Here is a 17,547-nt window from a genome sequence, read left to right on the forward strand (position 1 = left end):
TTTTCAAGTAGATCTTGTAAGTGCACCTTTTACTTTGTGGTGTGGTATAAAGGGAGGTTAAGTGGATAACAAAAAGGAACAAAACCATTTTATATTTTTTTTGGGTGAAATCAAAACCAAGAAATAATAGTTTTAATTTTACATGGACGTATGAAACTATGTCTCGAAAACAACCAAGATACATCTATCTGATAAAATTAGAACAATACACGTAAAACAATATTTCCTATTATTACTCCGTAGTAAATAAAATATTTACATATTATATTTACTAATATTTCCTTTTAGTAAATAGAATATATTTACTTTATTGTATATTTTACTAGTATTTCCCTTTCTTTCTTCTATCCATTCACATTCACCATGGAATTAATCATATTCTTTGCTTTGATCTCTTGTCATCTCGAAGTTCAGCTTCCAAATCTTCAAAGCTCCAATCCCTTCTTATCCCACTACTCCTCACTAACTTCGGTTTGTCGTCGTTTATAAGATTCTCATTCTCATCCTCACCACCACAACCACCACCACCACCACCGTATGGCAGAGCTCCGGCGCTTCCACACCTCCGGCTTAATGCCTTCTTCAACTTCTTTCCATTATCAACCGCCGCGGCCGGTGGTGGTTTAACTTTTAGGTCATAAGGGGAGGGCTTATTATGTTTTCCTGACCAACTCCTTTCAGCTGAAAGTTTACGACGAAGTTTTGATTTGCTCTTAATACTATTAGATTTATCATCATGAGTAATAAACCTCTGTTTTATGTCCAAATCGGAGTCGGTTCTATGAAGAACATGGCAACAATTTAGACTCATTTTCTTCCCCCCTTTCCTTACCTGTTAAGGTTGAATCTAAGGGAGGGAGGGAGAACATAACAAAAAAAAGGAAAAGAAAAAAGGTGAGAAAAATAGAATCTAAGGGAGGGAGTTTGAAGAATGGAAAGAAAAGAAAAATATGTTCTTGAAGTAAAAGAAGGTGAATATTGTTTAGGGTTCAAGATGAAATATAGGAAAGCCTGAAAAATAGCTATGTTTGGATAACAATTAGTATTAATTATGTTAATTATGTAGCTTAATTGCCGGAAAGTAAGCTAAACCAGTGGGTAATTTGTGTTCATCAACTGCCTATTTTTAGCAAAGCTAAGATAAATGATGAAAAAGAAAAACTGATGAGAGGTTAGAAATATATACCAATCCCTCTTTTTCATCGGAAATGGGGCAATTTTTTTAGGGACGGATAAATTATTATGTAGGAGAAAAAGCCAGATAAACCACCGTTGATAAGAACTGATATATTATGTCATGGTATGTAGTTGCTTAAGCGAAACTTTTCTTTACACGTAAAGCTGTGCTTAGTGGCGGATCTCTTTGTGGGTAGGGTGGGCCCACCCCCCCGGGCGGAAAAATTCGGTAGTATGTTTTTAGTTACGAGTACAACCCCCCTAAATTTGATGTAAAATTGTATAAATTGCATACTATGTTACTTAATTTTTTTACCGATCTCCTCGTAAAACTGTTCAAGATCCGCCACTGGTTATTATAAGACCGTGTAGGTCCAAATAAATTGTATGGAATAGCAGCCCAAATCGCAATGTTTGCAGGCTTTGCAGCTGTTCAAGATCTGCTTGCATGGTCCATGAACTTTTAATTAAAGCACGTGCTTAATCTCCACCTTAGAATTTAATTTATCAACACAAATTCTTAAATCCTCAACCTCGCAATCTACCAGTACACATAACATAGATAGGATTTGAAGACAACAACTAGCATAACATGGCCACCACTCAAATATAAAGATGATATGAGAAAATTAGATGTATTTAAAGTTATCATGAAATAATAAAAATTTACTAAAGTGATTATTAAGTTTTTCAAATGTAAATATTCCCCATTTCTGTTTAATCTCTACATATAATATTTTGTTTTGGGTGTCCTATTTTATGTTTGTAACATTTCCATTTATATTATAACAAAAATGGCCCTAATATTCTGTCAAAAATTGTGTAAATGATTAATTTAATCATTCAAATTCACTGAGACATTATATTTTTCACACTTTCTCACTCGGCCATTAAATCTCTCGCACTTTTCCAACGTCAGATGTTAGATAAAAGTGAAACAAATATCTTGTGCGCACAAGGTGTACGATAAATTTTATTGTACACTAAGATAACTTTTACATAGTTTTTTGTAACTTTTACTATGTTTTGATTAAATTTTATATTATAACAAAAAAAGTTGATAGATAAACATTTTAAACGATTAAATAACTAATTTTATACATTATTAGTGATTTTGAAAAAAAAATTATTAAAATGAAAAGAAAAAACTAAAAAATTTATAACTTTTACATTTATAAAGGTAACTTTTAAGTATTTTTAGTTAACTTTAACTTCGGTTTACATTATTTATTGTACACCACTTGTAAATAAGAATTTGTGAAAGCGAAAACATTTTTTATAAACATAACTTACATTGTTGAAATAAACAAAGTAAAAATCTAAATCCACATTAATTATGCGTTAAATCACATAAAGATTAAAAAGAGACGAAGGTTTTTTTTTTTTTTTTTTTGGTGATACTCATGCGTCCTAAGATAAAACAGGCTTATTAATTAAGAGGGATGCACATATGAAATATATGATCTTAGAAGGTTGTTGGCCATCCAAATTTTGTGGATGAATCTGAAATGGGCCCAAATGGCCTTAATGGTTAGTTGGTTACCAGCAAATTAATGCTATTAGGAAAGATTGGACAAACAAACAACGGTCCACAATTAATATTTGGACAATTCTTCTTTTTTTCTTTTTTTTTGGCGGCTATTTGGACAATTCTTGATGGAAACACATACTTGTTTTTTTTTTTTTATGCTTGTTTTTTTCCCTGTAGATAAAGAATGATTTGAGGTTACACTATAGTGTCTTACTACAATCAAGTAAAGATGGTTGTGGGCCGGGTCGGATCGGACTTCTGGCCTGTCCCACACTATGCCCAAATTGTTTCGTGTCGGGTTGGGTCGAAAAGTTAAAAACATGGCCCAAGCCCACGGGATTCGTGCCGGTGCCTAAGGCTAATTTTATTAAATTTAGCGTGCTTTGTCGTGTCGTGTCTTGTCGTGCTTTTTCCAAAAAAATTAAGGCACAGGCCCGACCCACACCCACGACTTCGTGCCCGTGCCAGGCTGGGCTTTATTCGTGGTCGTGCCGAAGTCGGCCCTACCCACAACCATTTTTACAATCAAGGAACAACGCGTTACTTCAGGCTACGAGGCCCGCATTGGCTTTGGTTGGGTAGGGTGAGTGGGGTTTTGATCCCGGGATGTGGCCCGAGAAGTCCAGTGAGGTTTATTTTTTTAATTTAATAAGGAAAAGAAAACCTTCTAGAAAAAACCCCAACTCTGGTAGTCTAGTGAGCTTATTAGAAGCATAAAGCCTCTTCTAATTGAACAAAAGAGTATCGAATAGCCTTGTAACTAAGATAGCCGATGCAATATGCAAAAACAAAGTGCTCGGTAGCAAATACCAATTATCATGTAAGAGGTTATGGTAATGTATGTTTACCCAAATGGATATCGGTTCTGGGACAAGGATATGTCCTACGATTCTGTTTATTTTAATGGAAAACGTTGTTCTGTAAAATGATTTTTTTTTTCAATTTTTCTGTGTTGGTTTTGTTAAGTAATAACATTTTTTTGTTGGAATGAAGCAAAATGTCACACTTTCCTCTTTATTTCCCTTATGTTACAATTGTTTTACCATTGAGAATTATTTTCGTTGTAAAAAGGAGCCTAAAAGTAAAAGAAATTTACTCAAGTTACTCGATATAGAAGTTGTCACATTATCTGATTCACTCTTAATCAAGGAGATTTTACTCGTAAGTACTTGATTGGTTAAATTTTAGCCTTTTTTTTGTGTTACCACCTGGTTCACCCTTATGGCTAATCCGGATTCGGGGGCTAGTTCTGAGTGGGTAGATTTCAGTCCCCTCCTAATTATTGTTGTGGGATATCAAACACGCGGTCCTCCCTTTCAAGTTCAGTCACCACTAAACCAACAGACAATTGATGAAACTTTAGCATTGTCATTGTTTCTTATCACTAGAATTAGAATAATGTCACTCTCCGTCAAAAACAAAAGGAATAATGTCACTCTCTGTCCTTCGCTGTTTGCTTCATTCTAAAAAATTTCACCTTTACTTATACCATATATTTTTAAAGATCAACTTGTTATTTAAAGATATTAGTGATAAATTACCCCTTTTTTTTTGAAGCGCATACAATCGAGGGCGAGTTATATTTATGCTTAGGAATTTAGGATCTATCATAGTCTTCTCTTTATTCCTTTTTCTTTAGTCGATAGAGCAGAATAATTACTGAGTCACTGTTATTATTACTGTTACTATTACTATTACTATTTTTTTTTTTTTTTTTTGGTGTTAGCACCCGGTTCACCCTTAGGGTTAATCCGGATTCGGGGCGAGTTCTGGGTGGTTAGGTTCCATTCCCCTCCCAATTGTTGTTGCGGGGGATCGAACACGAGTTCTCCCTACCAAGTTCAGCCCCAATCACCACTGAACCAACAAGCAACTGGTATTACTATTACTATTATTGTTAATAATTTAGTACGGAGTAATAGAATAATGTTGTTACTGTTACTGTTACTGTTAAAGTGATGACTGCGAATTGTGTGACAAATGCCAAAAGGCAGTCTCAATTCATGAAAACAAGATGGTAAAATTATCAAAACATTGAATCTTGACAAAAAGTCAAGTACAGTTAGTCACCTGTTTGCTAGCCTGCTATTTCTTGGAAGACCCCTCTCAACCGCCTCTGTTTTTTGGCGGCTTATTTAACAACGTGCTATTTTTAAATCTTATTTCTTGAATTTTTTATTTATTTGAAAGTTAAAGTTATGGGTTGATCCGTACAACTGTACAAGCATTAAAAAAAAAAAAAAAAAGTTGAATGTAATACTTTATCTGTTCCAGAAATATCGCACCATGGTTGACTTTTACTGCTCTAACCATTACTTCGACTCTTAATATCTCAAATCGTGTGCAAGGAAAAATTATAAAAAGTTAATATTTAGAAAATAAATATCGATATGAATCTAACATGACCACACATGGCTAAAATTTCCTTACGTACGAATCACAAAAAATGGCCAAAGTCTTAGTATGAATAGTGTAAAAAACAAATTGTGCGATATTTCTGGAACGGAGGAAGTATAATATTTCGTACTAAAGTAAGTGAGGAAATAAGTACTTCCTTCGTTCCTTATTACTCCCTCCGTCCCGGAATACTCGACCCGGTTTGACCGGCACAGAGTTTAAGGGACTTCAATTGACTTATTTAATTTAATAGGTAGTAGTTGATAGTGGGGTATTATTTTAATGTAATTAGTGGGAAATGTGTAAAGGGGTGGGGTTGGGGGAGAGTATGGGTTGAATTTTTAATTATTTTTTGTATGGAGTAGGGGGTATGTGGGATAATAGGGGTGGAGTGAGAAATAATATAATATTGTTAGAATATTTCCATTTTTAGAAACAGGTCAAGTATTAAGGGACGGCCCGATAAGGAAAACAGGTCAAGTATTCCGGGACGGAGGGAGTACTTATCCTGGTTTTCTAATTAGACGTTATTCAATACTCCCTCCGTCTCTTAGTATTCGCACTGCTTTTCTTTTTTGACCGTCCCTTAATACTTGCATCGCTTCTATAAATGGAAATTTTTACCAATATTGTATTATTTCTCATACTTACCTACTAACCCACATACACTCTTACTTCCTACAAAAAATCATTTAAAAATTCACACTCCCTACTCACCACTCCCCACCCTTACACATTTTCCACTAACTATATTAAAAAAATACACCACTAATCAACTAACACCCAATAAATTAATAAGTCAATTCAAGTGTCTAAAACTCCGCACTGGTCAAACCAGTGCGAGTATTAAGGGACGGAGGGAGTACTTTTCATGTTTCTATTTTAAGTCGTACCCTTTTTCCCACTATTTCATACAAATTTGTTTTTTCTCACTCAATCATCCTCACATTTACCTTTTTTTTGTATTTTTACATTGAACAGTCATTTACTTTCTTTCATTCCCTATAAAAGTACATAATAAAGATTGTTTTTCTTATACACACATTTATTTTCTTGACACCCGTGTTTTTCTCCAAACTAGAAAAGTGATAAGAGTGGAGAGAGTAACAAACAAATAGAAAAGAAAAAAAGATACTTCCTCCGTCCCGGAATACTCGACCCGGTTTGACCGGCACAAAGTTTAAGGGACTTGAATTGACTTATTTAATTTAATAGGTAGTAGTTGATAGTGGGGTATTATTTTAATGTAGTTAGTGGGAAATGTGTAAAGGGGTGGGGTTGGGGGAGAGTAGGGGTTGAATTTTTAATTATTTTTTGTATGGAGTAGGGGGTAAGTGGGCTAATAGGGGTGGAGTGAGATATAATATAATATTGTTAGAATATTTCCATTTTTAGAAACAGGTCAAGTATTAAGGGACGGCCCGATAAGGAAAACAGGTCAAGTATTCCGGGACGGAGGGAGTAATGGGATAAGTATTTTAATCAAAGAAGGGAGAGTTTATTGTAGAAGTTGTCTTCATAAGAGAGTAAGAATGTAAGATATACAAGTATTAAATAATCGGAGAGTGTATAATAGAAAAAATACAAAAATATAGAAATATCCTGAAATGTTATATGCAATCCCTAAAAAGTATGGAAAGAACACCTATCAAATACTCTCTCTGTTTTTTTTTTATTGCCCCGTACAACAAGCTTCATTTAATTACAACTTAGATGTATATTGTAAATTGTGCACATGGGGTGGTAAAGGCTAAAGAGACCACAAGGAGAGATGTATAAAAAATAGACTAGTGAGAGAACTAGTGAAAAAATATACTATGGGTTTATTAGGGATTATTTTTACGTGGACTTGGTCTAAAATAATATTGTTGTGGATTCAAAGCCAACAATTCACTCTAACACTCATTTTACATACAAAATAACCTCTAAGAAAAAGTTCACTCTAACACTCATTTTAAACACAATGACTATAATAAATCAAATATCAATTTTCTTAGATATAGTAACAATTTTTTGAATCAAAGTAACCCTATGTTTTTAAAAGAGAATCGTGACTTAAAAATCACATTAGTCTAGCACAACATGTACTAACGACACCAATTTAATAGTTTTTCCATAATAATTCTAATAAATATGTCAAAATAAATTAAAATCAAATTATCGACTTTTTTTTAGACATGATCCACATGATTGATGATTATGAACTAATTTTTGGTGGACAAACTATATTATTGCATGGCCCTTGGACTAATATCTTCTCCTTCCACAATAAAATGATTACACCTTTTACAAAAGGGAGGAGTTGCCAACTTGTCATTCAAGCTTGTGTAGTAATTTATGGAAGGAAATAGGAGGAAAAAAATTTATTAAGTGTATCTAAGAGTGTTTATGCCTATTGATGATCTCTAATTCTCTATAATATATTTCGTATAAGGAGAAAATGTGAGAATGTACAAGGTGCATTCGAGTGCATGTAATATTATTATAAAAGAGAAGGGCGAACATAAGTTTTTTTTTTTTTTTTAATGATGTGTTTGATAAACACATTGTCATTCAAAAAATATAAGGTATTTGTTAATGAAAAGAATTGTGTAGAATGGCATAACACCATGTTAATCAATAACTAGAACACCTAGCTAGTTAATACCATGCCCTGCACCCACGTATTTGAACTTATTTCACATGAGAGTGTGCACCATATTTTATTATGTGCATGTAAGAAATTTCAATCAATAACATGATTTGGGATTTATCATGTCAACAAGGGTTAACGTTTTGGACTTTTTCAGTATTTAAGTTCAGTTGAATTCAATTAAACACTATAAAATGTACAGTTTCATGTCATAATTTCATACTCCTCCAATAAGTTCAATTTAAACATTTTTATTATAAAATATTCAATTCAGCATAATTTCAGCTCCAATAAATTCAATTTAAACACTACAGTATAAATATTCAATTCAGTTTAACTCCATATTTAATAAATTTAGTCCAAAAAAACAAAAGTGGGAAATGGTTAGAGTGTTAATTACATTATACTGAGGGACCATGTAATAATGAACCTTTTGCATGTGCTTCACAAAGTTTTGGAGGTGGGATCATTGAAACATATTATAATCACGTTGCTTCTTTTACGATCACAAAATCATAATCAGAATTAAATGAATTTAGCTATATCTAATCACTATATCAAGGTGGGTTGGAGATTGTTAGCACCTATTCATGGACAATGACATTACAACCATAATATAATGATATTTAATATATGTATTTGGCGTTTTTGTCGTCTTTAACCTTCAATGATACTCTCTTCGCCTCTTTTTATTTGTTTCTTTAATTTATTATTATTTTTACTTAAATGATAAGATTTTCTAGTTTCTTTCTCTCTATTCGTCTTTTTAAAAGACCAGTTTACTAACTCGTTTACAATATTTACACTCAATTTTTTTCTTTTAAGGGAAAAATAAAATATGGATATTGGGAGTAATAATGAATAATGACCCGCACCAAATATTCCGAGCATCCATTGTTTCCGGGTTGGGTCATGGGCCATAAAAGCCCGGATAAATAATACAAGGAAAAACACAAGGAATAAGGAGTTTGGCAAAAGAAACATGTTGCTACATTCTAAGTAAAGGCTAAAATAAGCAAAAAGATGGTAACCCTGGGAATCTGATTCTCTTCCAAAATCGATGTGAATGCTATTTATTAGCCAATCAATATAACGTGGAATTTTGAGACACTGTTGAATCATACTCGTACAAAAATATTGTTGATAAATACAAGAACCACCTATCTCCTGCATCACCCAAAAACAAACAAAAACTGTTACACACCACCAACAACAACTCTCATGTGAATGTCACTTTACAAACAAATCATAGACTTCACTACTCTGTTAGTTCTCTAAAAGATTGCCCTAATCTACAATTTTTTAGACCTGATTAACTATAGTCCAATTCGATCTGAAAATGTGAGGGTTTTTTGAAGCTTTAATACGCATTTTTAGACCAAGTCTAGATTCGACCCGAAGAAGCCCCAAAACCCGTTTCAGTCTGAAAAGCCCGCATCAAATTTATGGGTTTGTGCATGAGTTTTTATGACAAAGTACGACCCAACTACAATTTTGAGAAACAAACGAAAATCAAGTGAATTGATAATACAAAGTAGTATCTGAGAAGAGGCATGTGAGGACCACATACTATAAAGAGACCGAAGAAAAGAAATTGAGGCAGTATTTAGGGTCGGGAGGAGTAATAACCTTTGATTTGCACAAGGACAAATGAGATTAACTACACTTCTTAGTTCTTAATTAAGAATAAAACCGACTATCTTATTTGGTTAAAGCTTAAAGTCATACTTCCTCCGTTTCGCAATAGATGCATCATTTCTTTTTTCACGTATCCCAACATGATTTTGTGAACATTAATATCTCTAGTTGCGTGTAAGTAAAAATTATAAAAAATTGATATTTGGAATCCTCACATTAATACGAATTTAACAAGATCTCACTTCACTATGTTTGTTTTTACACAATGTGAAAGAATAATTGTCAAAGTTAGTTAATGAATAGTGTCTAAAAGAGAAACGATGCATCTATTGCGGAACGGGGAAAGTACAAGATTGGTACACGAATATGTCACACTTGTAATGTAGACCGAATTAAAGTGGTACAACTACTCAGTAAAATAACCGAAAACGGATTACTTGATACTTGTAATAGGTTTACATTTCATTTCAATAATACTTGGTACAAATGAGTTCAAAACTTGGAGTTGGAGCTAAGTTCTTTTATTCCCATTTACATAGCTTAGCAAAAGGATTAATTTTATCTATAATACCCAGCTCCTATTCCCTCCTACAATTCTACAACAATACTAAACAAATCTAAAACTTCCAATTAAGCTAAACTATAATTATACAATAGTAACTAATATGAACAACTAGCATGACTATTATCTGGGATCTGATACTTTCGAAACAAGAACCATCTTCAATTGTTCTTGACTGTAATACCGATTACACATCTTTACCGTCGCTTGTTGAATCATCAACTCATTTACAACCGAAACACTAGCATGTGTTACATCCAATTCCAACTCCTTCAACGCCGCCATTAACCTCGCTGCTGGGTGGTTCTTCTTGTTGCAGTTCACTCTTATCATCGCTTCCCACCCAATTATCTTTACATCGATCTCCAAATCCATTAACTGTTGTTTGATTCCGTTCTTTACATCACTCTCAAAGAACGGTGGTTGTTGTTGTTGTTGGTGTTGTTGGTTTTGTGATCCTTTGTTGGATAACAATTCTTTCTTCATCTCTTCAACTTGAGCAATTAACCCCTCTTTTTCCGACTCGAAATCGGTGAGCTTCGTTCTAAGCTCGTTTATGTAAGAAATGGCGTCGCCTAAAAGCGACGCTTTATCCATTTTTGAAACGTTGGGGACAACTGCTCGAAGTGCGTAGAATCTTTGGTTTAGCTTCTCCCTTCGTTGTCGTTCTGCTTCTACATGGTTTAATGGCTCTTCTCTACCGTTAGCCGGTTTCCGTCCACGTTTCCTCGGCCGTTTTTCCGGCTCCGGCGCCACCACTATACTACTATCAACCTCCCGAATTGAAGCATCTAAATCGGAATGACCTGAATCAGCGCCGCCGTTATTGCTCGATTTTCCGATCCCGGAAGAAGCTAAGATCACACCGGAAGTGAAAGATAACATCCCTTCATCGTTACTTCCTCGGGAATTCGTCGGGCGTTTCTTCTTATTGCTATTATCATCCATTAAAAACTGTGAATTCGTCCCAAACAGCCCAACATTTCCATTGTTAGAGTTGCTATTATTGTTATTTGTGGACCTCTTTGCATCACCACCACCACCGAAACTCAAAATTTCCCCAGATTCCGGCTTTAAACTTCCATTGATTTTGGATGCGCCTCCATTACACCCAGCATAATCGGAAAAATTCAACTCTCTAGTGAAAAACCCACCTTTCTGAATCTCACTAGGGTTGCTCTTAATCGGGCTATCCAAATTGATCACTTTCGGTTGCTGAGCTGGCGGAGGAGGTTGCGGCGGCGGAGGAGTCGGAGTTTTCCTCAACTCCGGCGGGTTTGGATCGTTGATCCACATCGCCGTAGGGTCACTCTCGCCGGAAGGGGCGGGGGCGGGGGCGGGTAACGGAACAGACCACGAACAATCCGAGTCGCCAGGCCCAGGCCCATAACAGAACAACGCCCTCACCTTGTTCATCAAATCATGACTCTGAAAAATCAACTCAGTGGACCCCAGCTCAACAACGCCGTTCAACACCGGAATCGATACCATCGTCTGAAGCCCGAAACACGATCCTTGTTTAGCCCGATTACACGGCGAGGTAGAAAGCCGGTCGACCCCCGCCGCCCAAATCGGGTTAGAGCTCAAATGGGCCTGACCCGGTAAATCCTCACCGCTGGCAAAAGTATGAGTCATGGAAATGAGGAAGAACCACTCAGTATCAGTTACTTCCTCCTCGACGGGGGAATCCTCCGCCGGCGAAGCACCGGAAATGAGCGAGTTCAGCTCACGGAGCACCTTTTTCCGGTGTTCTTGCTCAGCTGAATCCTGCAAAATTTTGTTACTATTTTGAGTATTTTCCATCTTATCCCTTCGAGTGTTCTTATCTTCTCCCCTGTAATACCCATCGCCCCACCCGAGTAGAGGTTGACCGGAAAAATCAACGCTGTACTGCCAGAAGATAGCGTAGGTCCAGCTCTCGCCGCGGACGGTGGCGGGGTAATCAATCAACGCTTGGAGTCGGCTTTGAAGGGTGTCTTGCGCGGTGATGGTAGCGGGTGTGGTGGCGGAAGGGGTGGGAGAAGGTTGGTAAGAGTCCATCATTAGTAAAGGAGAAGAAGAGGAACCATTAATGTCATCTGATGACCAAAGATTCATCATTATAAGTTTTTATTTTTATTTTAATTAAGTTGAATTTTCAAAAAAAGGGGGAGAAATTCATGAAAAATGAGGAAAGGGGGAAAGAATGAAACACGTGAAAGAGAGGGAGTGGCGGCTTGGGGAAGAAAGGGGGGAAGTGTGAAATGCGTGGGAGAAGAAGAGAGGAGAGAGAAATGGATTAGATAAAAGGGAGAGAGTGAGTGGGTGAGACTTTGAGAAGGAGTTTGACAGTAGGAGAAATGAGTGAATATATCGTGGGGTTGTTTAAATACGGATTTACTTGTTTCTTTTTTAGGTACTTTTTTTATTCACATTTTATCATTGTGGTTTTGGATCATTATGGACATATTAGGACTTGGAAGTTGAGAGGAAATGAATACTCCACAGTCCAAATAGTCACTAGTAGTTAATTTGTAAGGGTAAAGATGGTCGTAGGGCGGGCTTCGGGTTAAGCCCACGGGCCTAATTGGGTCGGGTCCGCGTTGTTTCGGGTCGGGACAAAAGGTGAAAACATAATCCTAGCCCACGGTCTTTCGTGCCGAGTCGGGGCCAGCCCATCGTGCCTAAAGCTAATTTTACTAAATTTAACGTGCTTTATCGTGTCGGGTCGAATCGTGCTTTTTCCAAAAACTTAAGGCCCACGACTTCATGCCCGTGTCGGGCCGTGCTTTTTTCGTGCTCATTCCGGGCCGACCCGGACCACATCCGTCTTTATGTAAGGGTAGTCACTAGTAGTAAGGGGTCGGGTGTTCAGTGGGTGATTACTGAATAGTAGGTTTGTTGAGGATGCTAGTTAGGATTTATCGAATTCGGATTTCTTTTCAATCATCTATTGTTACCGGGAAGTCAATTACGCGACGGATTTTTTGGCGGCAAAAGAAAGTTGTTGTCCAATTATGTCGTTATGGTTTTCGTCTTTTGATCATTCTCTCTCACTCGTCATCCGAGATGGGGAGTTATGTTTGCCATCTTAAAGAGATTGTCCTAATTTTTTTTCCTTATTAAAGACAGATTAAAAAAAACTAATAAAGGGTGTTAAAAAATTGTTTCAAAACGGAAAAAAAATGAATCGGACAAGACTTTAAAATCCGTTTAGGATCGGGAAAAAAAAATCTACGACTATGGGTCATAAATATATATTTTTTGACCAACTAGTCGAAACTGGTTTGATCGGAATTTTGGATTAAATTTTCCGGTCTAAGTAATCATTTGTCCGCTCTCCAACTCTTGATTAAACATTTACATTTTACCACAATGTGTTTGTATTCGAGAGAGATGATTCTCTTATTTTTCCTTTCCTCTCGAACGTTAACCTGTAATAAGTGTCAGATTTTATGATGTTTTATCTTACCTTTAAAACAAATAATAGAAGATGGATTAGATTCCAGGAAAGATCATGAGTGAGCTTAGAAGGAAGGTGCCGACATGTGAGGATTATGAGCGTCAACTCGAGAAATATCCACGCGACTAGAAAAGCAAATTGTGGTCCGTGGTCATACTCCGTGTAACAACTTACCGAGTAGAGTAGGGTCAATGGGTCATTCTAATGAGTGAGAAACACGTGAGGATCACGTGTGTATTTTTTATGGGGATTTTCAATGAGGCCGTTTGACTTTGTACCACTCACCTCTTTGTAGATCCAAATTTTGTAGGTTGGACTCATTGGAGATTTGGAATATATAACTTGAGTTTTGAGAAGAAGAAAAGAAAAAGAAAAAGAAAAAGAAAAAAAAGCAATTGCAAATGTATTACGGGTTCGTTTGGTATATTTTTTGTTTTAAGTTTTCTGTATTTTTTTTCCAAAAATAAAAGCTAAAAAATGAAAATCACAAAAAATAATTTTCGATTTTCAAAATCTAACACGATTTTTATATGTATGTTTACTTTTAGTTCATGATTCAATGTAAATCATATGACTTACTCAACAAAAAAAATCAAAAACTGGAAACGGATAATGATCGAACGAGCCCTTAATTTGTTATTACCCAGTTTCTGATTAATTACGTGTAACAATTTTACTTTTATCCTATTCATACATTAACTTTGACCAAATTTTCTAAACATATATGAAAATCAAATGTTATTGTGTATTATATTGTTGGATTAGTTTAATGTATATTTTTTAATTTAAATTTTTTAATAGTTTTTACTAATATTGAGTTGCATATAATTACTAGTTTTCGGGAACAGATATAATGGAGTACGTAGTGTTGGTTTTGTAGATGAATCAAATTAATAGCACGTTCACTTCTTAATTATATTTGTTTTATAAATTGTTTACACACCATAAAGAAAATGGGTTGCATGCACACAAGCTAGAGTCTATATTGTGTTTCTAATTATATACTCCTTGTGAAACACAAAAGTTCTCCACATATTTTTCATTATGTGCGGTCTCTACCCACCTTATTTAATTCATTCACAACTCTCAAATCTCAATTCATTCACCCACCTTATTTTATGATTTTTTTAATTAAATATCTCCATTTACTTTATTTCTTTATTCATTTCTCTCTCTTTCATATACCCATAAAATATAATTTTCTTATTCTAATAATTTCTCTTACACTCAATCTTTACAAGATTCTAATTTTCTTATTTACCTCCCCGATTCCAAACATGAAGAATAAAAGAGAACGAATGGGTATTATATTGTGTTTTATAGAAGATATTGTTTTTGTTTTTATTTGAGTGAAAATATAGAGCATATTGCCAATTATTGATAGAGGGAATACCTTTACAAAAAGTTCTATGCTACATAGATGAATATATGTTCCATGAATTTCGGTATTCCAATATTTATGGGTTAGATGACTTTGATCCCATGAAAAACAAAAGGATAAGTGTAGTATAATCCCATGAAAGTAAGAAAAGCATAAGAGTAGTATAAGACGAATCTCCACCTTCACAATAATTAGTTTTTTTTTTTTTTTTTAGTAAGTAAGTATAGATGATATATTCAAAACTTAAACAATTACAACCTAGATCAAAGCTGTGCTTTCAAACCTTCTAGGAAGAACCAAAAGCCAACAACAAAGAACAAAAACAAACGCAGACAACAAAGCCTAAACAACCAAGAAACTATTTACAATGAATGGACACAATAATTAGGTTTAATTATACATCGAATCATGAGATGTAATAGTCTATAAACATTCATGGATTTAATTGGTATTAATCGAAATTTGAGATTGATTCATGATTTATAAGGACATGTTTGGTTTCTAGTGATTGACACAGGAACGTACTTCCTGAGATTGATTCATGATTCATAAGGATATGTTTGGTTTGCAGCGATTGACACGGGAACTTCTAGTTCCTAGGATTTCATATTCTATCTCGTGTTTGGTGTCCATTAATAAGGGGAAAGGTGGGAAGTGAGAGTTCCACGGAAAGTCCAAATTCCCACGTAACATAGGAATAAGCTTATTACACCTCCCTCGGTAAGTCATATTTCCCATGAAATTTGTGAGCCAAAATTTCCATATCCTAAATTGTTGCTCCAGAAAAATAATTTATTTGTTTGAGTTGGAAAAATAAAAAATAAAAAAAGTAAATTTTCAGGAAGTAATAAAAGTGAACCATATAATTAAATCATGGGAAATTAATTCCTAGGAAATAGAAGCTTTGACATGTAACCAAACATCTTAAAACTACTCCCTCCGTCCCGGAATACTTGACCTGTTTTTCTTATCGGGCCGTCCCTTAATACTTGACCTGTTTCTAAAAATGGAAATACTCTAACAATATTATATTATTTCTCACTCCACCCCTATTAACCCACCTACCCCTTACTCTATACAAAAAATAATTAAAAATTCAACCCCTACTCTCCCCCAACCCCACCTCTTAACCCACCTCACACTAACTACATTAAAATAATACTCCACTATCAACTACTATCTATTAAATTAAATAAGTCAATTCAAGCCTCTTAAACTCTGTGCCGGTCAAATCGGGTCGAGTATTCCGGGACGGAGGGAGTATTTCTTAAGAACTTTACGAGGAAATTGAATTAACTTTCCATGAATTAGAACTTCCTACTGAAATTTATTTTCCACGTGAACCAAACTGGACTTAAGATTGACTCATAATTTGTATCATGTAAAGTGCTTTCTAGAACTAACCTTGGTCGGTACTCACTCGGTGGGTACATATATAACCAACAAAGTAGTCATAATATATTTTCAGTCTTAGAGACTTAAAGAGTGTGTAGCTTTTTGACCAATTTGAGTTGCTTCCTATATGCTTCCTTAAGTCCCTCGTGCAAATCCCCATCGTGTTATGAAGCTTTGAATATAGATGATTTATGTTTTCCTCGTTCTTTGGTCAAGAATTATGTTAAACATCTAAAACATGTTTCTTATGGATACATATTGCATTTAATATTATCATTTAGGTTATGTTAGTTTTTACTAATTAAGGGTGTGTGTTTTAGAAGAACATATCCTACCACGTACTTTGTAGTGCATATTGGGTTATAACTAGGCCAAATAATGCTCAGGGTGATCATATATATTGTACACCCGTCATCCCTTTTTACGTGACTTATTTTTCCTTTTTAATTTCTTATTCTTACATGATAACTTTCCTTTCGAGAAGGGGGAATACGGAGTTCCCTTTTACAAAGTAGGGATGAGAATAAAACTCCTGTTAGAAAGATGGTAATTCAACCACAAGTTCAATCCATGATTTTCCGAAGTAATTTGTTAGTGGATGTAGCAATATTAGTGTACTAGATTTATATGTGCACAATGTGTGTTTATAACTTAAAAATGCACACAGTACACAATAATACTTAAATGGTTATTATTACTTATTGCTCTTTTTTGTTTATTTTCTATATTTGGAATTTTGATAAATATCTTTTATTCTCGATGTCAAAACATAAAAGCTTTTATATAGATTCCCTTTTACGTTATAATATAATTATATAAAAGGTTTTTACATTTAATTTATTTTTATTTTTCTGAGTTAAATAATGGGTAAAAGAAGCAAATCCTTTTTTAACGTCGCCCCAAACGTTCTTTTATACAATAAAGATGTTTTGAAGAACACCACCGTGCAATTCAACAAACGACGTTGAGAACTTGACTACTTGAGATGCGAGATTTCATGATGGGTAAATCGAAAATCCAGCCAATATAGTCTTACTCAGATACCTCAACTTTAAATCTACTACCTCTGTTTCACAATGATCACTACCGTTACTTTTTGCACATATATTAAGATTAAAAAAAAAGTGAGAGCGTGTAAAAAGGTGGGTGAATATGATTAAATATGGATAAAGTAAGATAAATATGTTTAGAAGACATTCTGTTTCTAAGTACGTCTTTTCGTTCTATTAGTTGGACTCATGTCGGAAGGGAAGGGAATTTTGTTGCCCATCACCTTGCCAAGCTAATGCCTTTTGGGGTAGAACAAGTATGGGAAAATCACTGCCCTAGGGATATTTCCCCCTATGTACTCTCGGACTTTTTGTCCCTAAATTAATGCATTAGCTTGATTTTT

General features: G+C 34.9%; 2 protein-coding genes across 2 annotated transcripts; both read right to left on the reverse strand.

Moving 5' to 3' along the window:
* Positions 1-62: 62 nt before the first annotated feature.
* On the reverse strand, positions 63-811 carry LOC110790668 (uncharacterized). Its single transcript, XM_021995439.2, has one exon. The coding sequence runs from the start codon at positions 809-811 to the stop codon at positions 374-376; it is 438 nt and encodes a 145-aa protein (XP_021851131.1). The 3' UTR covers positions 63-373.
* Positions 812-9,811: 9,000 nt separating this feature from the next.
* On the reverse strand, positions 9,812-12,282 carry LOC110792071 (transcription factor MYC2). Its single transcript, XM_021996880.2, has one exon. The coding sequence runs from the start codon at positions 12,034-12,036 to the stop codon at positions 10,060-10,062; it is 1,977 nt and encodes a 658-aa protein (XP_021852572.1). The 5' UTR covers positions 12,037-12,282; the 3' UTR covers positions 9,812-10,059.
* Positions 12,283-17,547: the final 5,265 nt, after the last annotated feature.

Source organism: Spinacia oleracea, chromosome 6 (genome assembly GCF_020520425.1).
Source record: "Spinacia oleracea cultivar Varoflay chromosome 6, BTI_SOV_V1, whole genome shotgun sequence".
In the NCBI taxonomy this organism is placed as follows: domain Eukaryota; kingdom Viridiplantae; phylum Streptophyta; class Magnoliopsida; order Caryophyllales; family Amaranthaceae; genus Spinacia; species Spinacia oleracea.